This window comes from Phodopus roborovskii, unplaced genomic scaffold, assembly GCF_943737965.1.
Source record: "Phodopus roborovskii unplaced genomic scaffold, PHOROB, whole genome shotgun sequence".
Lineage (NCBI taxonomy): Eukaryota > Metazoa > Chordata > Mammalia > Rodentia > Cricetidae > Phodopus > Phodopus roborovskii.
This window is the reverse complement of record NW_026125264.1, coordinates 2,179,462-2,203,274: the sequence shown is the minus strand read 5'-3', so window position 1 is coordinate 2,203,274 and position 23,813 is coordinate 2,179,462. Positions and strand designations below refer to the sequence as shown.

General features: G+C 54.9%; 1 protein-coding gene across 1 annotated transcript in view; it reads right to left on the bottom strand.

The window, feature by feature from the left end:
• Window positions 1-11,900, bottom strand: part of Nol4l (nucleolar protein 4 like) — a 114,642-nt gene extending 102,742 nt beyond the window's left edge. The window contains exon 1 of the mRNA XM_051193033.1: window positions 11,323-11,900. Within this exon, the coding sequence (XP_051048990.1) occupies window positions 11,323-11,643 (321 nt within the window). The 5' untranslated portion in view covers window positions 11,644-11,900. The remainder of the gene's footprint in view (window positions 1-11,322) is intronic.
• Window positions 11,901-23,813: the final 11,913 nt, after the last annotated feature.

Below are 23,813 nucleotides of genomic sequence, written 5' to 3'. Positions count from 1 at the left end.
GGGGCCTTGACACATGGAGTTAAGCTCTCCGAGCCTGACTATCAGCACTGTGATGATAGGAAAGAGTCACACAAGGCCCAGCACACCTAAGGTCTCTGGCACAGACCTGGTACTTCCCGGGTACACAACAAACACAGGCGATGCCGTCACAATCACTGTTTCGCTCTGGAGGCATGCAGGGGGCATTGACCCAGTGTATCCCCAATCATCCCCACAACCCCAAGAGAGCCTTATCATCACTCTTCCATTTTACAGATGTAGAAATGGAGACCTGAAGTTATCGCTCAGGTTTCATAGTCATTAAGAGAACAAGAATTTTAATTCAGAACCCAAGACCCCAGGGAACACACACCCAGCTCCCTTTTTTCGTGGGTTGGGGGGTGGATGTTTCTAGCCCTGGCTATCCTGGGACTCAGGCTGGCTTTGCACTAAGAGATCTGCCTGCCTCTGCCTCTCAAGTGCTGGGATTAAATTTGTGTGCCTGCATACCTGGGATACACACAGCTCTTAATGGGTGGCCTGGACTCCAAAAAGCTGACTGAGTTCTTCCTCCTGCCTCCTAAAAGCCACCTCAGTGACTGAAGATCAGGTCGCAGTCAATCCTGGAGGCTGCTGTCCTCTTCCTGGAAGCCTCCTCCCTGCCATGCCTGTGTCCCTAAACCCACTCGCCCCTCACTCTCTCCCACTTTGGCCCACCGCTTCTTTGACCCTCGATCCCAGAGTCCCTTGCAGCTGCGACTGATGACCGGCCAGGTACAGCAGCAAACATCTCTTGATTTCTGGGTGGAGCACTTTGCTGGGAGTCTCCCTACTTCCCACGGCTTCAACACAGGCAAAACCACTGGGTTCACAGAACAGAAAACTGGCTTGAGGGAGGCAGGGACTTTCTCAAGGTCACTGAGTGGGTGTGAACTGAGAACTCAGTCAGAAGGCCAGGCCAGAGGTCTGCAGGCCACAGGAGCAGCAGCACTCCCCCTGGTGCTGAGGACAGGACCATCACCCTGGCGTAAAAGCCCTATAGAGTGGCCTAGAGCCTACAAGGGAATGAATGGAATCCAGAGCTATTTCTACTCCGTTGTTTATAGTCCTTAAACTCACTATGTGGTTAGGGCTGAAGAGATGACTCGGTGTTGGAGAATACTTACCGGTTTTGCAGATGACCTGGGTTCAGTTCTCAGTTCAGTCACACCCACATGATGTGACTCACAAACACCTATAACTCCAACCTGGAAGTATTCAACACTCTCTGGTCCCCATGGGCACCTGCACGCATAGGGTGCATATAAACTCAGGCAGGCACACATACATACATACAAATGAATAAATATGTTACGACACTGGGGATAGAACCTAGGAACTTGTTCATACTAAGTAAGATCATAACTACTGAGCTACACCACCAGTCCCATCATTCCATGTGATAAATGAAAGGGGATGTGTTCAAGATTGCAAGGTAGTAAATGGCAGAACTCCCTGCCTCAGACCAGCCCCCTGCCTCCAACTCCCCACTACTCCACATTTGCAGGAAGTCTCTGTGTCAACCTAAAGGGATTAGGGTACAACACACACAATGCCCCAAGTTCTAATACCATCACCAAAACAAAATCACCTACAATCCCCCTACTCCCCCCAGGATTCTCAACCCAGAGCTTTTGAGAAGCTCCAGGTCCCTAGAGTACTGACTGAGAGCTACTTCCCCACCCAGCCTTCCTGCTACCCCAAAGAGGATCTCACCAGAGGCTGATAGTGGCCTGACTTTGGGATCTTTGAAGAAGCACCCCCTCCCCCAGGTGCCTGAGATGGAGCAATGGTCCCTACTCTAACCACTGAGTTTCATGCCTCCATCCCATCCTCCCACCAGCCCACAGGGTACAGATTTTATCACAAAGGGCCAGGATCAGAACAGGTAAGCCTTTTACTCAGTGTCACATAGCCACTGTTGGAGCTCTAAAGGCACCAGGTCTGCCAATGGTCCTGTTGCCATCTGGTCTTCCCTGTGCTCTAGCCTAGTCATGAGTACCAAGTGTCTGTGTGGGCCTCTTCACAACCCCATGGGACTGTCAATCCACTATGTAATGCATTTAACTCAATTCCTTCCTTAATTTTCCCGTCAACCCTGAAGAACTGCATCAGACCCATTTTTCAGATAAAGAAACAGAAGTTGCTAGTGGCTACCTACCTGGGTGCTCAGCACAGTCTGTACCTTGGTTTGCTAACCTGGAGAATGGGATCATAGCAACCTCTCTAGGAGGCTGAGGGTTGTGTGCGAGACTGGGGAAACTAGGAGCCAGGCCATGGACAGAGCCAAGATGAAACCCTGGACCTAATGTGTTCTTGTCCACCACTGACCCTCTATCAGGCCTGGCCTGATGAGGGAAGGCTTCAAGTCTGCTAGGACATTTGCTCAGTCCTCTGATGCTGAGAAATGCCGAGTCATCCACCCAAGCAGAAGCCTTCCAGGAGCTGGAGATGACAGTCCCAACTCAGCAGGAAAGTTCAGGCAGCCCAGGGTTCCTGGGTACATGGCAGCTCCCGAGCTGGTCACTAGGATTCCCTGTTGGCTTCCCTCAGCCACCCTAGGGCTTGTGGACATTTCCTAGATTCTGCTTACCAGACTCTGCTTAAGACACCCCACACACACCCCAGTCACCCCCATACCCTTGCCACCCCCACACATCCCTGCCACCCCCCACCCTTGCCATATACCTACAGCCTCATCCGGATCCACCAGTGTCTCCACAGATCTCCTGGCTTCCCAGATGCCTGCCTCTCTTTCCATCTCATCCCAGCTGCTGCCCCATCTCCTATAAGGAGCCTGCAACCTCCCATGGCTGTTTCTCTGACAGACCCCTCTTTCTCCTTCTCTAGAGCCCATAACACCATAACCCCAAGGTTCCTTCTAAATCAACCGAACATCAACCCTGCAGGCACAGCACTTTCCCAGACCCTTCTCCAGATTCCCTAGTACAGTCCTCAGGACTCTGAAGCCATTCTGTTCTGGAAAGCCAGCCAGATGCCACCCTGCAAAGGCCTCATCAACTGCACCCACCTTGCTTCAGTCAGGTCCTTTTTTTTCTTTTCTACACACACTAAAAGATGCTCTGGGCACTTTACGGTTCGGGTCAAAGGTCAGGTCTCTGAGGACTTTCCAGGCACCCATGGGTTGAAGGCTGTGTCTGTGCTTGAGGCACTGGGACCCTGGGGTGCAGGGCTGGACAGAGAGTTCCCAGGGTCCCTTTCAGTTCAGAGGGATGCACCTGTGTAATCCTCCCTGCAGTGAACCTGGAGAGGCAGGGGCTACTCCAGGCCTCTGGGTTGTAAAGTAAACCAAACAGGCAGAGCCCTGCTGAAGCTGCCACCTAGAGGGAGAACACTAAAGCAGTGCTGTCTGTCAAGTCACATAAGGATGACAAGAAAGAGAGAGATGGGACAGCATCCAAGAGACCTCAGGTAGACTCCCTCTCTCAAGAGGTGATATTTAGCAAAGATTTCAAGGAGACAGAGCCAGACAGCCACACAGAAAACTGGGGTGAAGGGAGATGGTGGGGTAAACCAGTGCAAGGGCCCTGGGGCCTACTGCACTTGCAAAATAGCAGAAGCCAGTAGGGTGTGGCCAGACAGAGGAGGAGTAGCAGGCTGTAAAGACAGCCTGCAGCAGGCACAGGGGCAGCCGCAGCTGGCTGGAGCTCACTGGGCTTTGTGACTTCCCAACCTCGCTTTGAGTAAGGTGGGATGGTGTGTTGTATCTGAGCTGAGTCTCACTGTAACGACCCAGCTGTGTTAAAGCTGTCCTCTACCTGAGCGCCGAGGGTCACATCACAGGTGTGTGCCACTCTATTGGCAATCAGGTAAAGTCCTGGAGGGCTCTGGGCAGAAGAACAGAACCTGGCTTGCATTTTGAAAAGTCTGCTCTGGATGTCTGGGTGAAGAAGGGATTCTCTGGCTAGAGTGGATTTAGGAGCCATTAGGAGGCTGATGCCCCTCCAGGCTGTCCAGGGCTGGGGACGGTGGATGGAGGCATACATGTGGTGAGATGTTAAAGACAAAATCAGGATTTTCAAATGAGCTGGCTGGGGAAGGAGACAGAGATAAGAGAAAGAGGTAAAACACCTCCTTGGATGTGGCCCAGAAAGGCAGGCTGGAGGGACGAGATGGGGAAGAGGGGCTGGACAACAAGAAGGGTTTGCTCAACTCTGGGACTCTGTGGGACCTCCAGTGAATTCCCTCACAGCTGCTCCACCTTTCCTGTCGCATCAGAGGAGTTACATGTCCCAGGGTGGCCAAGAAGAATGAAGACTGAGGAGCTGGCGACCTTGTCTTCCAGAGTCAAGCAGCTTCCTTCCCTCCAGTCTCCCCACCCCCTGGAGTTGCCCAGGCCAGGCCTGCAGCTGCAGCTGATCAGGACCAGGAGGAGGGGTGAGGGGGGAGGGAGGGAGGGAGGCATCTGCCTCCCCCGGCTGGGCCAGCAGGTGGAAGGGCTGATGGAGGTCTGGGAAGCCTCAGAATGGCCCTCAGGCAAGGGCTCTGTGAGCCTGGGGTGGGCGGAGGCTGAGGACACTCTGCGGCCACCCCTCCCAGAGTGCAGAGAAGGCCAGACAGAGCTCTGGCGCCTGAGTCCAGCTTACTGGGGACCCAGAAAGGGCTTCTGACCTCTCTAGTCCCACATTCTGGGGGGAACATTAATTTATCGGCACAGGGTAGGGGCCTGGGTAACTGGGAGACCTGCTCAGACCCTGCTCAGGCCTAATGGATTAGCAGGTGGTGGGTAGGGCACTCAACAGGGCCCACCAGGCTGTGATAAAACCCCTCCCCCCAGCCTTCCTAGCAGCAAAGAGGAGTACAGGGTACTCCCACCAAGTGCCCCAGCCCCTGATGACACAGCAGCAGAGATGCCTCAGGCACAATCTCAAGGGACCAAATCCTTGCAGCTGCCCACTGAGTCCTAGGGACTGGACTGGGTCCCATTCAATGTCCATGCCATCTCTGTGGGATGCGAAGAGTATAACTCAGCAAGCTCACACAGCAGCTAACTTTTCCTAACACTTGCTGTCTGGGCCCTGTGTGCTTCGGGACGTGAACATCACAGCACTCCCGTGAGAGAGGTTGGAACAGGGAGGTAAACCCATGGCCCTGTGGCTGGAAAGCCCTTGCCCCAGGTCCCACCCCATATCTAAGAGCAGTCTTTAACAAGCCAGCAGCCACAGCAGGCAGCCACCCAGCTTCCTCCCACCCCTTTGCCTGCTCTGGCACTCAAGGGCCAGACCTGGTTTTTACACCAGCAGTGTGACCTTCAACACACTCCTTAACCATTATCCTCAAGGACAACAGTGCCTTCTCCAGGTTGTCCAGGTTCGGCATCCCTTGACTGTTTTCCAGGCAAGGAAACAGACTTGAAGATGCCGGGCAGGCTACCTGCCACCAACACCGAGGTGAGGTCCTGTCTGTGGGGCCTGACCTCACTTCAAGTTCAGAACCTTCTCTCCCAGAAGGATCCATCCTGCCCTAGGGACTTGACTGTCAAGGAAATGTTTTAATTTCCAGCGTGGGTACGGGCCCCATCTTCCATCTACTTTCTCTAACTTGACTTCAGCTGGCCAAGAGGGACACCGGAGTCAGAGTGGCCACTTGGGCTAGCCTAGCTGTGATGAAAAAACGCCCCATGAGTGACACACCAGCCAGCTAGCCAGCCAGGGCTTTCTCCCAGAGCCTGACACACAGTCACACCATGGCCTGCCAGCATAGCACCCAGGTGCTCCCACATCTGCCGACACAGACGCTAACAACCACTTGCATCAGAAGCATGCTGCACACACCGGTGCCCAGGCACACATTCCCACCGCCATTCCCAGCCAATGTGCTAATAGCCATACCTACGTGGCTGACTTGTGCATGTACTCTATGCACATACACTATGCACATGTGTGCACATATGTTTCACCCCATGGTCTCACACTCACGTAGACTCCATCATCAGTAGACTAAGTAAGAACTGGCTTAGAGAAGCCAAGGCTTGTCTGAAGCCATCAAGTTTTGTCCCTAGAGAGTCCTAGCCACAGGCTTCCCAGCTCCAACTCCTTCTCACCCACCCACCAGTGTTCCCAGTAGCATTTCCAGAGTCTGGCCTTCCAGACAGGAAGGTAGCCCATCTGGGTCACAAAGGAGAGGGTAGGCTACTTAGTGAAGGAAGGAGAGTACATATTGTCCCCACCCCAGAGGAATGACCCAGAGCCAGAGAGGAGAGGCAGCCTCAGAAAGTCATGGCCTGACACTTAGTACCCAAATGACACTCAGCTCTAAGATGCCTCCCCAAGGCTCCAGGACCCTGTTACCCAAATTATGGAGACCTAATTAATGAAAAGGCTTCCTTCCTTCTGCCACTCCTGAGAAATCTAAATGGGGCCTGTACCAGACACCACCGTCAACTCTCTCCCCAGAGTCCCTTGGGATCCAGGACAACAGAGGCCTTCCTCACCCACGCCTACCTACCCCGTTGTGCACTAGGAAAGCCCCAGACATCTTACATGGCACCAATCTACAATTCCAGACATCTTGACCAGGGGGTTCTTCTAAACAAATTCAGACGGAAATGTAAGGGACTGAAAGCCTATCACAAAGGGCTTAGACATTCAAATTGGATTAGGTTGTAGTATACCCCAGAGTCAGAGCAGAAACTCGAATGAGGCCCTACCCAAGCTCTAGGCCTGCCCACTCTGTAGTGTAGTCTAGAGAAAAATTTTTACATTCTCTAAGCCTCAGTTTACCTATCTGAAATGTGATGATAATAGCAGTGTTGGCCTCTACATTGCTGTGAGATTCCCACACGGGGCACCTCAGCCCAGGGACAGATACACAGCAGCATACTGAGGAACCTGGGCCATGAGTGCTCGCCTTGAATCCCAGCACTTGGGAGGCAGAAGCAGGCAGACAGGGCTCTAAGTTTTAAGACCAGCGTGGTCTACACAGACTAGCCAGGGACTGACTACTCAATGAGACCCTATCTAAAATTAAAAAAAATAATAATAAAAATAAAAAAGGAGGAGGAAGAAAAAAGGAGAGAGAGACAGAGAGAAAAACAGGTGTTGTGACAGTCTGAGGAAAACAAAAGTGAATACTGAGGTTGGTGCCCCGTTGAAGCTGAAGCCTGTTACTCAGCCAAAGCCTGTTACAGTGTTAGACTGCAGCACCACAGGCCCTTTCCCGCCCAGACCAGTGGCCGCAGGTGCCAAAGGTTTACACAAAAGCTCTGGGGAGGAAAACTTCAGACTGTGAAACCGCTTTCCACTAAATGAACGGCATCTGCAAACTGGGAAAAGACCACCATTAGTCAATTTGGCCAGCGCAACACCTGGGGTCCGGCTCGTGTTGACAGTGGTGTTGGGCAATCACACAGAGGACCCTGGAGGAATATGGCTATCATGGTGGGATCCAAAGCCATGTGCTAGGACCAGGAGAGACCATGGAGGCGTTCAGAGAACTATGCCCCAGTCCTAGCTCTCCACCAATGGAGCTGTCTCCATCAATGGGGCCCCAGCTTGTGTACTGGAAGATGGTGCTGTAGGTCTGAGACCATTTCTCTCCAAAGAGCCTTGGGGTTGGTTCTCTTGACCTAGCAACTGTCTCGGGATCCCAGGCCCCAAAGACAGCCCCATTCAGAGGCCAGGAGAAAAGGAGAGGAATGGGCTCACTATGTGGCTGGAACAGAATTGGAGGGCCTTCCCTCCAAGGGGTTCACTTCCCTTGCTTAGATATACCCAATGTGGTCAAAGCAGGCCAAACACAAGAAATAAAAAGCCTAGTTAGGCTCTGCCCAGCCAGAGGCCCTGGCTGCCTCTTATCATAAAAGATCTTATCCCCTGAGCTCCAGTGAGGGACTCCGCCCTCTCTGTCTTCTGCTTGCACCTTCGACTTCCTGTGACAACCTGCACACAGACCAGCCTGCCTCCCTGAAGCTAGGTTTCCCTCCCCCGCCAAGCCCCACCCCCACATGGGCCCCAGCTGCAGGAGGCCCTGCTGAGTGTAATTCCCGGAGCCCTCCTCTCTGCCCTGGCCCGTCCGGACAGATTAAGCCTTTGTCACACACACCCAGAAAAGCTCAAGGCCAGATGGGACAGGACAAGTGTCAGATCATCGACCTAAGGCTGGCCTGGAAACTGGGAAAGGGCCTTGACCACAGCAATTCATAGAACTGTAGGGGGGCCGGGAAAGGAGACCCGAGGTAGGTGAGAATAGAGAGGACGCATATGATGGTCACTCTTGAACCACTGAAGCCACCCATGGGCTTCTCTGGCTCCTCACATCTCTGACATAGCCTACACCACCACCACCCCCAGTCTCTGCAGACTTGATCACTTTGTCAGCCACACCTGTCTTCCTTGCTAGCCGGATGTCCCAGGAAAAGTCACTCACCCACTCACCCACTCATTGAGATGAGTGCTCATCTCAATGGCCCAGGGCCTACCCCCAAGGCCTGGAGACACCAAATAAATATCATAGACAAAGGTTTACGGCCCAATGACCTTCACAAGAACCCACCCAAGACAAACTAAAGAATCTTCCCCACTGACAACAGAAGCAATGGCAACTTTACTTTCCCTGTTCATGTGTGCACATGTCTGTGTGTATGTGCTGCACACATGTATATGTGTGGATCAGTAAAGGCAGTGGGATGACCTTTACATTTTTCAAAAAAGCTCCCATTCAGTCCCTCTTAGGAAGAGGCCAAGGCTGCCTCAGAATTCCCAGCAGGGTCTGCTCCTTAGGTCATCGAAAAGGAAAATGGAAATGGAAAAATGGTAATGGCACCCCAGGAAGAAGATACTTGGAGATGGGGTGGCTCACTCTGGACATCTCTGGTGGCTGGCTCTGGTTGGCTAGGCATGTGGCAGGTAACTAACAGGTTCTCTGGGGACAAGTAAGCTAGGCAAGCAGGCATGGGGGAACTGGAGGGGCAGGCTGTCACAGGAGGGCATGCCTGTTGTGTTTGTCATCCTCCTGGCAGCCTGGGCAGGGAGGTCTGGGTCCTGTTTCTCTGCCTCCCAGGCAGGTGGTCCCCTGGGGGAAGGTTTATTATTGGTTTAGAGCCAAGGTGGAGGCTTGTCAGGTCCCTGCTGTAAAAGGCAGGCAAGAGAGGCAGAGTGGGCTTCAGGAAAGAGCTGAAGCAGCTAGCTAGCTAGCTAGCTCAGGTGGGACATGAGCCCAAGCCTAGCACCAGCTTCTGGTAGTGGATGGGAATGGGTGCCCTGCCGTGACAGCTGTGTGGAATAAAGGGATGGACAAACTGCCTCATGGTCCCCACTCCCTAGGGGAGTGGGTGACCCACAGAGAGCCAGCAAACCAGCTGCCAGGTGTGGGAGCATTGCCCCTGAACTCCGGCAGTGGGTGGACTGGTGATCTTACCTAGAGTCGGGGCAAGACTCTAGGCTTCTGGGAAGGGTAGCCAGGAGAAAGATGAGGTGGGGACTGACCTGGGAAGCCCTGAAGGCTGAAGGCAAGGGTCTAACTAACAGTCTAGTGGATGGCTGCCCTGGGGGAGGGAGGGCTTGTTCAGGATGGGGAGAACCAAGAGGAAGTCCCAAACTGGCAGGGTGGGATGGGCTGACCTAGCGTGCTTGTGGGAGGTGACAGCTCACCTGCCCCGTAAGGGCAAATGGACAGTAATTTGGTTGAGGGAGGATCCTTGGCCCATCGGAGCAGGGGACAATGACCCAGACTCCCTGGGTTTGGGGGCGAGTGCCTATTTACGCTGGGGGCTCTGTGACCCGCGCCGCAGGGACACGGCTCAGCCTCCCGCTCCGGGAAGCCGGTGGGCGCGCCCGTCGGCCCTGCCCCCTGTTCCCCGTCCGGCCGGAGGCGGCAGCGGCGCAGATGGGCTGCTGGCGGCCTCAGCGGCAGCGGCGCGGTTATCAGCGCTCCTCGCAGATGGGCCGCCCGCCCTCCGCGCTCGCGGCTCCCACTCCCCGCGGCCTGCAGCCCCGTCCCCTGGGCGCGAGGGGGAGGCGCCTCGGGCTCCGCTCCCTGCCTCCCGCCTCCCTCCCTGGCGGTCCCCTCACCCCGCGGGCCCGGCCCGGGCGGCCGCCGGAGGGGGAGGGGGAGGGGACAAGTGCACTTTTCGTAACGACCGAATCAATTGTGTGTGAAGAGCCCGCTCCGGCCGGGGACAGGGCTGAGCGCGGGGCGGGCGCGCCGGACGGGGGAGGAGCGCGGAGGGGGGAGCGGGGGAGCAGGGAGGAGGGAGGCCGGCGCGGGGCGGCCGGGCTCTAGCGCTCCGGCCGGGCGAGGCCAGGGAGGGGCGGCGGGGAGGAAAGCTAGGCTGGCCCGGCCGGCCCGGGCCAGGGACAGAACAGACTACCCGAAGGTCTGGGCGACGGAAAGTTCAAAGCTCAGCAGCGCCCCGAGAGCAGCCGCCCCCCCCAGCCCCCACCCTCTGCAGAACAATGAGGTCCCGGCGGGGGGAGCCGCGGGGCCCAAACCGCACGCCCTCTCCCGGGCGCCCCGGGCCGAAGGGGACGCCCCCGCCCGGCCACTGGCCTCCTTCTTCCCCAGGGTTGCGATTACCCGCCCCCTCCCCAGCGCCACCCGGGGCGGCCCGGGGGACGGGGGAGGGGAGGGGATGGATAGGTCATGCCGCCCCTGTCCCGTGGTGGGGGGAGCGCGGGGCCCGGGGGGCGGCAGGGACGCCCCACCCACCCTTGGGAGGCTGCTCCTGCGCCAGGCTGCGGCTCCGGCTGCCCCTCCCCGGGCTAGCGCCGGGTGGGGTCGGGGCGACAGTGCCAGAGCTGGCCCCCTCCCCTGGTGCGTGGAGGCCCAGCGGACTATCCGTCCCGCCGCTGCCCCTGCCTCGCCACCCCCGCAGCACCACCTTACACACACACACACACACACCACACACACCACACACACACCACACACACACACCGCCCAGCCGGCCCGGGGGCGGGAGCGCGAGGCGCCCGGGACAGGCGGCCCCGGGGCTGGAGGGGGGAAGCTGGAGCTCTGGAGCAGCCGCCTGCTGGAGGGTGGGGGGGTGGGGGGAGGGGACGAGAGGACAGAACACGCTGGGGTGAGCAGCCCGGGACAGCCCGCCCGTCACGGCCACGGCCCGGGCAGCAGCGCAGAGGGGGGCAGGGACACCCCAAACCCGGAGCGCTGCCCAGGCGGGCCAGGAAGGGCTGGTGATCAGGGACGCGCGCGCCCCGGGTGGGCTAAACACACCGACAACCCCAAAAACACACCATTCGGACACACATCCACACCCCCACCCCGCCCCCGCCCGCCCTGAGCCCTGCCGCGGGACTGGCCCGCGGCCGCCGCGCGCGCACTCACCGAGCCCGTCTTGACCGGCACATACACCACTTGGCCCATCTTGGGTTCCCGGCCGCTGCCCAGGCGGAAGCCCTTGGAGCGCACCCAGAACTGGAACTTGCCTTTCTCGCCCGCCGCCGGGCCGCTGCCCGCGCCGGTCCCGCCGCCGCCCTGCAGGACCTCGGCGATCCGCTGGTATTTGCTGCGTGTCACTGTCTTGGTTTTGGCCGAGTCGCCGTAGGTGCGCAGGCACCAGTCCCGGAACTGGCGGCCCAGCTCCGAGTCCCCGGGGCTGCGCTCGCGCTCCCAGCCCCCGCGCAGCAGCAGCGTCGGCTTCGGCATCCTCTCGCCGCGCCCGGCGCCCTCGGGGGCGGGCCGGCCACCGGGCCGCCCGGTGCTGGGACTGGGCTGGGCCGGGCCGGGCTGGGCAGGGGCGCGCCGCAGCCGGGGCTGTCCCGCGGTGTGGCTTCGGCGCGGCTGCTGGATGGGCGCGGGCGGCGGCCGGACGCGCGGGGCTGCGGCGCGCTCTGTCCTGCTCGGGCGGCGGCGGCGTTGGCGGCGGCGGCGGCGGCTCCGGCTCGCCTCCTGCTCCGCCTCCTCCTCCCCCCCGGCCGGGATGCAGGAGCGATGGAGGCAGCTCCGGGCCCGGAGGTGCAGAGGGGGCGGGCCGCCCCGCGGGCGGCCAGGGAGGCGGGAGGCGGGGAGCGGCCCCGGGCGCGGGGAGCGAGACCGAGCCTGGGCGCGGGCGGCAGCGGTGGCTGTCAGCTTGCGCGGCTCATCCTGCTCCTGCTCCTGCTCGGGCTCGGGCTCCCGCTGCCGCTGCTCTTCCTCCTCCTCCCGCGCCCGCCTCCACCACGCCGCGGGATCCCACCTGTTAGAGCGGCGCAGCCTGCGCCGCCGCCCGCCCCCCTCCCTCCCGCGCCCGCGCGCCCAGCCCAGCCCCGCCCGGCCCGGCCCCTGGGGGCGCGGGGGCCGCCGCACCCGCAGCGGCCGGGAGGGCAGCAGCCGCAGGCGCGCAGTACCCAGCTAAGGACTAGGTTCCATCTGGCTGCCCCGGCCCACAGCCTAGAAGGCCGCGCTCTGCCGGGACGGGCTGGCTGTCCCGCGGGGAGTAGGGCACAGACCCTAGCCCAGCGACCCGCGTCCCGGGCCTCCTGGGTCGAGTCGTCCTAGCCGAGGTAGACCAATCCGGGAGGTATGAGGCAGGCTCTTCTCCCTCCCTCTCTCCCTTCCGGAATTGGCCTGACCTCTCCGGTGTCAGTGTCAGCCGGGTGCCAGCACCGGAGTGTTCCCTCTGGAGAACCCCAAGCCGCCACCCTTCAGGCCCCCAAACTTCCTTTCTTTCCGCCTCATCTGAATTACACAAAGATTGGCCGCCCCTGCCTTAATGGGGGGTGGGGGTGGGGGTGGGCAGCCCGGGGCCCTACAGAAGTCACCTTGTCCTGTGGCCTCACTGGTGCCAACCTCACTGTGCCTCTGAAGACCTTGACACACCCACAAACCCATGCTGGGAAGCCTGACCTTCCCGGGTGCACCTTGGCCTAGAATCCCTTGGTGAATAAACTTAAGTGACTTCACATCCCCCCCCACACACACACACACCTGAGCAGATCTGACCAGTATAGAATTTCTTCCCTCCCCCATGAAATTACAAGCATAAATAAAGGTTCAAGCCAATTCTCCAGGATTTCTATCTTCCTTTCTTCTCAGGGCATAAAAAATTACCGCACTGTCCTTTCTGCTGCCCCCTGGGGGACACCCCCATGTTCCCAGGCCACTCTTACAGGCATATATCATCTCAGGAGTTGAATCCCAGAACAGGATAATTTTTTGCCCAAGAACTACTAGATACCCATACCAGAGTGGTTGTGACCATTGGGTGCCAGGCCCTGGCAGCTGTAAAGGCACCCCCATCTTCAAGAAGGTTCTGGGGTTTGGAGAGTTGGACCTGATCTGCTCAAGGTCATGAGGAAGGAGGAATGGGTTTCTGCTTAGTTCTGGCTGGCACCCGTTACAATTTCACACACAGACAGGCCTTCCTCTCTCAGGTGGGAGCTCACTCCTCCCACCCCTCCAATCAGAGCACTCGGATGCTCAGGGCCCTATCTGACTCATGCCTGAATTTCCCAGCCCTGGCACAGCAGCTGGCACACAGTAGGTGCCAATAGATGCTGGAAGAAGCTAAGGGGTCTTCCAAGTTCCAACCTCTCTGCATGTCACATCGATTATTTTTAGATAATTTACATTTCCATGTTACTTTATATACAGTAACAACGCCACACTCACTTTTCCTCTTCCCAGGATCTTCTTTTTTGGATCTGTGCCATCATACCCACTTTAAAGAGGTGGCCACTGGAAGCTGGGTGTGGTGGTAAAGGAGACAGAAAGATTGAGTTCTAGATCAGTTTCCATAGTATAGTGAGCTTCAAGATAGCTTGGACTCCACTGGGACTCTGTGGAAGAGATGTTCTAGCAAAAGATGACCATCCCTGAGGTCTGGGAGCTTCTGCCTGATTTTCCCAGCGTGCAGGCGTTCCTCCAGCTGGCTCCCTTTCTGAGAGCCAAAGTGTTCTGCCTGGCAGTGCTCATGAACACTGAGTTGGGGGGGGTGCTGAAGGTGGTGGGGTCCTTATCTGAACCCACTTGATAACCAGTAAGTCAGACCCCCTCTCCAGCAGTTTAGGGTCTGATTTTCAGACCCCAAATTCCCAATTGTCAGTCCTAGACTGAGGTCTAGTATGTCTGGTGAGCCTTGTGCAGACAGACAGACTAGGAATTAAATGCACTTGGGACTGCAGTAGCATGCTCCATACTCCCAGGTTCTGCCCAACAGCTTCCACCTTTGCTGGGTGACCCCAACTTTATTATCTGTGGGATATGCAATGTGGCATGTATAGAAACACTCAAGATGATACTAGATGGGAGGGTATCTGCTATGTGAGGTGCCCAATAAATGCCTTCTTCTTCAAGTATTAAAGTGGTGGGAATGAGTTTCACTGATACATTTTTTGGTGTTTCATTCATTCAGCAAACATTGGTGGGAACATGATCATGGGCTTTTCAAGGCCCCACTCTCCTGAAAATCCTCAATGGGTGGGGTGAACGGCCTTCAAGCAAACTAGCTGTCAGTCATTGCAATTGCAGGAAAGGGGCCATGATGGAAACAGTGCACTATGGAAGTATATAATGCAGGAAGTGACTGCTATTCCTAGGGGTTAGGCAGGCCCCTCTGAGGAGGTAGGTTTGGAGAGGTGCCTTAAATGGCAGGTGCCCTGGAGCCAGCCATACTAAGAGCTGAGCAAAGAGCCTTCCAGGAAGAGGGAACAGCAAAGGTAAAAGCCCTATAGTGAGGTGGAACCAGCAAGATGGCTCAGCCAGCTGGTAAAGGTACTCGCCACTATCTGGAAGACCTGAGTTCAATCCCCAGCTCCCACATGGTCAACAGAGAGAACCAACTCTTCCAAGTTGTTCTCTGACCTCCATATGGCACGTTTCACTGCCCTGCCTGGAACAGAAATATCAATGTAAACCGGGCGTTGGTGCCTACGCCCTTAATCCCAGCACTCGGGAGGCAGAGACAGAAGGATCTCTGTGAGTTCTAGAACAGCCTAGTCTACAAAATGAGTTCCAGGACAGCCAGCGCTATCTAGAAAGACCCTGTCTTTAAAATTAAAATAACAATATCAACAGGAAACAGAGTTCCAGAACAGCCATGGCTACATAGAGAGACCCTGTCTCAAAAACAATCAACCAAAACCCACAACATTTTCATAAAGCTCTTGGCAAGAAAGATGTACTTACTCTCTTTTAGAAGCTGGAATTGATGAATACAGAGGGGTGGAAAGCAGGAGTCTTGTTTGTCTTCTATTTCTTAAGGTGGTCTAACTGTATAGTCCTGGCTGGTCTGGAACTTCCTATTAGATCAGGCTGGTCTTAAACTCACAGGGATCTACACACCTCTGCTTCTCCCTCTACCTCCTGAGTGCTGGGATTAAATGGATGTGCCCCTATGCCCAGAAGGCAGGAGTATTGAGGTCCAGGGAGGGGGGAAGACTTTGGGTTGTATCCTAGATTCATAGGAGCTAGTTGGAGACTGGGGTACACAGAAAGTGAGGGGAGGAAGGTAGCTTCAAGACTACAGTTGTGGTCAGAATACTGGGCTTCTCCACAGGAGCAGCTCTCCAACACCAAGCACATCCAGCCTCTTGTCCTAAGATGTGCTGAGAAGAGATGGGAGATGGCTGAGTCCTGGGATGAGGATGGCCTTCTGTCACCCATGCCCATCCAACTGTGGTGGGAAAAGATCCCTGTTCCTATCAGTGGCATCCTGTCCCAGACAATGAAGGGTTGGGACCCCTCCCCACACCATTGCCCTGGGGCAACCCCTCCCTTCTTTCATCCCTTCCAGACACCTGTCAAGACCAAGGAAGCCCATGAGTCAAAGACTAATGAAATGCCCTGTTGTTGCTTTTTAAGGTGCATTTATTTTTATTGTATGTATGAGAGGTTTGTCTGTATGTATGTATTTGTACCAGGTCCATGTAATGCCTGTAAAAGGCCAGAAGAGGGTACTAGATCCCCTGGAACTGGAGTTACAGAAGGTTGAAAGCCCCAGTGTGTGCTGAGAACTGAACCCACATTCTCTGAAAGAGTAGCAAATGCTCTTAAATGCTGAGTCATCTCTTTCACCCCTGCCCCTGGTTTGTTTGTTTTAATCATTGATCCAGGTGTCCAAACCCCAGGCTTACAGCCCCTTCCAGTAGCGCCAGCAATGAATGAGGTCACTGAGCTCAGATGACAGGTAAATGGAACCTCAAAAAAGGACACAAGCTACTCCACAGAACACCTGGCTTTGTCTAACCTGGATCTCCTGCCTGCCATTGAGCTCTGCTGGGTCCAGGACCTCAGGAATATATACAGTCAATGGTCATGTGGCCCATAACACTGTCCTGGGAAGCTCCAGGCTTGGGGTATGAGCCAAGTGAGGCAGGCCCTTACAGAGGCCCACTCCTCAGAGGGCTGGGGGAGCTAGCACCAGGCCGGCACCACTCTACCTTGCTACTTTCACCTTAGTATCTCCCTGCCAGTTTGCCCAGCCACCCGAGTTTCTCACTCCTCAGTTGACTCAAGTGTTTCTGGTCACCGATAGACCACTGGCCTTTCCAGAGTGTTGACTCTGAGCCCACAATTGCAAGTGTAACACTCTCTATCTACTAGTACCCAGGATAAGGGTTGTGGCTTAACAAATAATTATTGGATGCAATGCATGCATGAATGAATGAAGTCAGACTGAAATCTACAGTATTTACTACCACACTGTTCTCGTCATACCATCAACAGTTGTCATTCTCCTAACACTGCTCTTGGTAAAATCAGTCCCTTATCTGTAGGCTCAGTTTTGAATGCCGGTAAAATGGGTATATTGAATGATAGTCCCCAGCTCACATTGCTGCATGCAAATGAACAATTGATAAATACTAACTCCTGCTCTTATTGTGTCCACCAACCCTTCATTTGGAGATTTGTTCTAGCATTCTCTGTGTGTCAAACCGCTCCTGGATGTGGGAAATCAGTACTAAGTGAGCCTTCTTGACACTAAGCTGCATTTTTTTGTTTTGTTTTGTTTTGTTTTTTGTTTTGGACACAAGGTCTCAAGCTGGCCTCGAACTCACTGTGTATCTGGAGGTGAACTTGAACCTCTTCCTGACTCCACTTTCCAAGTGCTAGAATGATAGGTATGTGCAACCACATCTAGTTTATGGGATGCCAGGGTTCAAACCCAGAGCAATCTGCATGCTAACACTCTACTTACTAAACTACATTCCCAGGCTGAGCCTAGTAGATCGAGATTTCATACTCCAAGACCATCAGTGGGGCAGGAGATCTGGGATGAAAATGCCTGGGAAACCCGAGTCACTAAGATGGAAGTCCTCAGGGTAAGGAACAGGAGAAAAAACGGTTAGGGCTCCACGTCTGTAGAGACCTGGGCTGCATCCTCTATGGATGCACAGTCAGGTGGGACGAGCTCCAACCACTGTCACAGACCAACAGCTACCTTTCTAGAAGTAAAAACTTACAACAGTACCAAAACTAACTAGTTCAGGAGTTTCGTTTAAATATCACTTCCCTGGAGGAACCTGCTCTGCCCCTTTGAAAAGTCCCCCCCACCCCAGCCACTCCATCCCCTGCCTGGCTTGGGCTGCCTTCCACTGTGAAGCCTGTTACTTCACTCATAGGCACCTCACCCACTGGGATGTGTGCTCCTGTCTACTGTAATCTCTAATGTTCACAAACAGTGAAGGAGTGAATGGAGACAGCCAGTAGGGCACCAAGCACCTGTAATCCCAGCCCTTGGGAGCCTAAGAAGGACAACCTTGAGTTTGAGGCTAGCCTGAGCTACACTGTGAGCATTTTGTCTCAAGCTCCCAAGAAGGAATGAAGCAGTAAGGAAACAGTAAATGTGTATGCACACACAGTGCACCTGTCTTGTAATTGAGACTTCTGATGCAACGGAGAGGCAAAGCCAGAAAATCACTCCCCTTTCATGGAGCCTCAGTTTCCTCATCTGTAGGATGGAGCCAGTGCCGGCTTGGCAGAAGCTTTTGTGAGATGTCATCCCAACATGGGGCAGATGAGTGTGCCATCAAGGTAACAGATGGAGCCCTCAATGGGGGAGGCTAAGGAAGGGGGCCTGGAGGCTTCCTATAGGACACAAAGGAAGCTGACACTGGATCTGTCCCGTCACCTGAACTCACCAGTAATTTATTGATGCTGGACTCCGGCACCTAGTGGCATGCCAGGTCAGCTTCACAGGATGGGGTAGTGCCCTAGGGTTCCCCCTGTCTCACCCACAAAAGTCTGAGGAGGGGAGCTTGGCACAGAAAAACTGCCTGGTGAGCCCCTTCCTCCACACCCTCTTGCCTAAGTCCCTGCTTGCCTAAGTCACATCAGGTAGGATGAGTGCAATTGAACAACTACTGAGAGCCACCCAGGGCATGCCCGGAACTTTGTGTCATATGTGGCTCTGCTTATAATAGGTCACAAAGTACCACCTTGGACACTAAATGCTGTGCAGAACATCACACAGCCAAGTAGGCTGCAGGAGAATTCAAACCCAGAACTGCCTGGCTCCAAAGCCCAAGTTTATTTGGCATAGCTGGCTAAAGGCTGTGGAACATATGACCCCCCAAAGAAAGAGCTCCATGACAGCCTGCTGGCTCATCCGATGATCCTGGCTTTCAAGAGGAGCGTCATTAGTTTGAGGCCATCCTGGGGTGGGGTGGAGAGGAAGGAGGAGGAAAAGGAAGGGGCAGGGAAAGGGGGTATTGGGGGGAGAGAAAACCTGTGTGTTCAAAGTAGAGTCTGCCCATTCCACGGATGGCCTCTTGGTCCCTTGAGGGTGAGTGGAGGGAGCAGGGTGTTTCTGACAGGGAAGTAGACAGAGCAATGGTGCCATTGAGCCAGGTTATGACTTGGAATGGAGTCATTCTCAAGTGGAGGTCATGGTTCTTGAATGGGCTATGGCAGTGGTTCTCAACCTTCCTAAGACTGCAACCCTTTAATGCAATTCCTCATGTTGTGGTGACCCCCTAACCATAAAGTTATTTTATTGCTACTTCATAACTGTAATTTTGCAACTGTTATGAATTGTAGTGTAAATATCTGTTATGCAGCATATCTGATATGTGACCTCTGTGAAGGGGTCCTTTGACCTCAAAGGAGTTGCAGCCCACAGGTTGAGAACCTCTGGGGTATGCGGAGCCATGGAGATGGTTGAGCAATGAGCCATTTTTTTCCCCTCAAACTTGGAGACTTGAAGGGGATATCTAGTAGGTTGTTGGGATGTGGCCTCCAATGTGGTCCAGTGTGCAGCTCCAGCTTCACCTCTGTCTACTCTCCATAATCAGTCCATGGGTCTGCTGGGCTCACTCTAAGCAGGATGTCTCCATATTCTCCAAGGTCCCCTTATCACTGAACTCACACCATCTCCCTGGTTTTGTGCCCTTGGCTTAGGCCTTGCTTCCGGGCCTGATTCCTCAAGGAACCCACTTCAGTTGTGGATTCAAGGGGAGCTGGACGAGGACTATCGTCCAGTCACATGTCAGCACTTCTGTGCTCGGTGACCTGTGTCACCCTCCTGCCCTACCCTGCATCCCATGTCCTTCTTTCTCCATCTTTCCACAGGTGCAGATGAGGCAAGGTGGACCTGAGCTTGGCCATTGAAACTCCCAGTCCCAAGTGACTGCTGACAGCACCCTGGGTTCAGCCGTGCCTGAAGCCCTTCTTATATCCCTCCATCTCTTGGGGGCTGGGTCTCTTGCCACTTGAAAGCCGTGTCTCAGAGCCACAAAGCCCAGGGGCCTGTCCTATATGACTAAACAGTTTTCCCTTCATTCCAACCCCCAGAGTCTCTTTGCCAAATATGACCTCTGTTGTATTCCAGAACACCAGGACCAAGTCCAAACTCCTTGACATTCAAGGCCTTTCATTATCCCCACTCCGTGTTGCCTACACAGTGAGCTATTCTCCTGACTATGGTTTATAGAGACTGCTTCCCTCATTAGGAGAGAACTCCTGTGCATCCTTCAGGACCCTGTTTACCTGTCACTGAATCTGTTATGCTTCCACGATCCCCCAGGAAGGATGAAGCACTTCCGAAGGCCTCCAGGCACCAAGCACCCCAACCAATCTCCTTCACAGCAAGAAGCACACAGTGTGGCTAGTGGCTTATGCTCAGCTTCCTGCCTTCCTCAGCACAGCATCATTTCTTGTGAGTTTCCTTCCTGCTAATAAATAGGTCTCCAAGCTGGGCGTTGGTAGCACAGGCCTTTAATCCCAGTACTCGCGATGCAGAGGCAGGAGGATCTCTGTAAGTTCAAGGCCAGCCTGGTCTACAGAGCTAGTTCCAGGACAGGCTCCAACGTTCCACAGAGAAGCCATGTTTAGAAAAACCAAATACATACATACATACATACATACATACATACATACATACATACATACACAGGTCTCCATGGAGTGCCTGACAGATGAGATGCTCAAACTGAGGTCATACCCCTCAAGGTTAGATAGGTTAGCTGGTCAATTCCCTAGTTAGCCAAGGTCTGCTTCCACTTCAGATCTGGAAGAGGAGAAAGTCAAAGCTGGCCTCGCCCCCAGCCCAGCTTGAGGTCATCTTTCCCAACGTCTCCATCTCAGAAGAAGGGAAATTGAGGCCCAGAAAAGGCAGACAACTGACAGAAAATCTAGGTCCTAGATCCAACCACCCTCCCTCTCAACCAGGGTTTTCTCTTGAAACCCCTCAAAGCCTACCCTTCAGATATTAAGAGTGAGGGCTCTATAGCCAGCCTTCTGCACTCAAGCCCTGTACTACCTCAGACCAACTGCATGACCTTAACTGACTCTTAGAGTGGTAGAGGGGAAAGCACTTGGTAGATTGTCTGACACACAGTAGGCCTTCAACAAATGTATGCCAGCCTCACTGTGACCCTGGCCTTCTCAGGCAATACTAAGCACACAGGTTCTTGGTCCCATAGAAGAGTGATGGTCCCTCGAGACAAAACTGCCAGCCTTAGATGCAGCAAGGCCCTGAATTCCAATCCTAGCATGATTTAAAATAAGCAGTCTAATTCAGGTGGGTTTCCTCCCTGAGTCTGCTCAATCCGAGGCAGCAGATGGCCTCCTCCCTGATCCGAAGAGGCTCTCTCTGTTGTTTAGCTTAGGGGCCTCTCCCTGTATCTCACCCCAGCTCTCTGAACACAGTTTTGTTTTATTTGTTTGTTTTGTTTTGTTTTGAGCTGAAACATAGAAAGGAGACCACAGGGGATCTGAGGCCTTGGGCTCTCTGCTGGAGCTTGCTGCTGCCGGGCCCCTGGACAGTTGCCTCTCAGGAAGGGTTTGTCCTTGGCTGCCTAGAAGGACAACGTCTCTGGAGAGCTGCCTTCACCACCCCACCGCCTCACACACCCACAGCCTCACTCCAGGCTGCCATTGGGAGGTGTCTCTGAGCCTTGTACCTCACAATTCACCTTCCAGATGGAGAGTCGGTCACTATGAAGTACATCACAGTGCTTCCCCACATCCCCAGCCAGGAAAATGGAAGTGTATCGGTTTGGCAGAGTTCAGTTAGCAGGAAGGACCACTCACAACCTTGCCAGATGGCTATGACCTGGGTCATGTGTGTTCTAAGTAGAGCCCCACAGTGGGAATCAGGAGGCTGTGACTACATCCGTCATCCCTTCTTGCCTTTGTATGTCCACGGATGGACTGTTTCTACTTCGCCACAGAAGCTTGGGATGAGATGGTCTGGTAAGGCTGGAGACGGCAGCCAAACAGCCTCCCTAGGTTTGCCTTGGTTTTGGGCCCAGGGACCCATCAGTGACATGTGTTTACCCAGGACCCTGGCTCAGGCAGGTATTTTGCTAAGGCCAACTGTCCCTCTTCTCAGGCCACTCGTGGGGCAAAAAGGCCTGGACAATCAAGAAGCTTTGGGGCTAATCCTGGGTCTCTTCCTGACTTATTCTCAACCTGGCCATATCCCTAGCCCAATCGTCTCAGTTTCTCTATCTGTGTCATGAGACATTTGGAAGGTTGCCAAGGCTGCTTCTCTCTTGGTCTGGAAAACCCTTTACTGACCACTCACCTCTGCTGTCTCCTAAGATTTCAGATCTGCTGAGCCTCCTTTGCTGGAATTTCTCAGCTTCCTCCTACCTTCGGGCCTTTGCACAAGCTGTCCCTTTCTCATACCTCAAGTCCATCTAATTGCCTCCCACCCATCCTTGCAGCTCTCAGTTCCATCATCACTCCCTGCAGAAGCCCCCGGACTCCCTAGGGTCACTCCCACAGAGCCCCTGGCCCCAGCCACCGAAGCCTTCACATGACGTCTGGGTTTATGATCTCTTCCTGTGCATTTGAGAGCAAGGGCTGACTCTGCCTGGTTCCAGCCATGTCCCCACTATCAGCAACTGGGCAGATGACCAGCAAGCAGCTGGAGAGCCCACGGGTGGATGACCTCCTGACCTTTGGAGGCCATGCAGGGTCGCTCTGCTCACTAAGCACTCCCTTTCAGTACCTGTGCAGAGAGCAGAGGGGACCCGGCCTTGGGGCAGAGGAGAGGCTGCTGAGAATCCTCTGTGTCCACATAGTTCAGGGAGAAAAGAGAGATGGGTTCCTTCAGAAGGTGGAGCCATGATGGGCAGGTTGTTTTGTATGAAGTCTCCCGCCCCTCCACTGCCTCGGAGCTTCCTGGCATGTCTTGGGGCTTGACAGAGTCCCAGAACTGCAGGACACACACATCAGTTCTGTTTTTGGGTGCGCTGGTGGGAGGGAAGCCATACAACTGGCTACAGCAGGGTCGTGCAGGGCTCCAGGAGGGGAAGGTCGGTTGACCAGGGTGGAAAGTGAGACACAGATGAACACTGGCAGCCAGGTGTAATTCTTGACTCCTAGGGGCTAAAGAAGGTCCTTGCCTTTGACCCAAGGGCCTCTGGCTTCCAATTACATCCCACTGAGGCCCTAGCGGGAAATGCCCTAAAGGTCTGGGTAGCAGATGGAGACAGGGCCTAGGTTTGAGCCCCAGCCCTGCCACTCACTGTATGTATGTCCTGCTTTGTCTCTTTCACCCTTGGCCTCTGTTTCCTCATCGGTGAGACAGAAGAAATCCGGGCCAGCAAGTCATCAGAACACAGCACTGAGAGCAGGGAGTAGCCAGAATCCACACGCAGGCACTATCCTGCCCACCCAGCCAGAAACAGGAGCAACAGGCTCTTCATCCTGCACCAAGGCCAAGGACTGCCAGCTCTTGACCTCATGTCCCTGGGCCTACTAGACAGGAGTGTGAAGGGCACTTTAAAGAATCCAGTGTTCCTTGGATGAGGTGGCACATACCCAGAGTCCCAGCACTCCAGAGGCTGAGGAAAGGGGATCCCAAGTTCAAGGTCATCCTGGGCTGAAGTATGGTTTTTGAACCCTCCATGTGTGAGCCAGGCCATTTGACTAAGCCAGCTCCCTAGTGTAGAAGCCTGTGATCCATATGCTGTGACCGTCAAAAGATGTGGCACTCAGAGTGGCTCCTATGGTCACCTGGCTCTGAACGGTCCAGGCGCTAAGGAGCACAGAGGTGTTGGCCCAGAGAGGGGTGGCCGCCTGCCATTGAGGCAAATGAGCCCGGGGAGCTGGAGAAGTGCAAGTGGATCTCCTCTTCCTGGCTGGCCCCAGCTGGTCCTGCTTGTCAGTCACACCATGTGCCTTTTAGAGACAGATGCTCGCCAGGCTCTAAGGGGGCCAGACCACCCAACAAACATGAGTTATGGAAGCAAGATCAGAGCAGGGCAGGGGCTCACCACAGGTCACCCTGGTCTACTGGAATCCTTACTCTCCAGGTGCCAGTACGAGGACCTACATTCTGCATATCCAGCAGGACTGTGGGAGACCCCTGAAGGCAGGTGGGACCGCAGAGAGGAAATATCAGGCACTTTACCCCAGATCCCACCAGGTAAGAAAGAAGCAAAGAA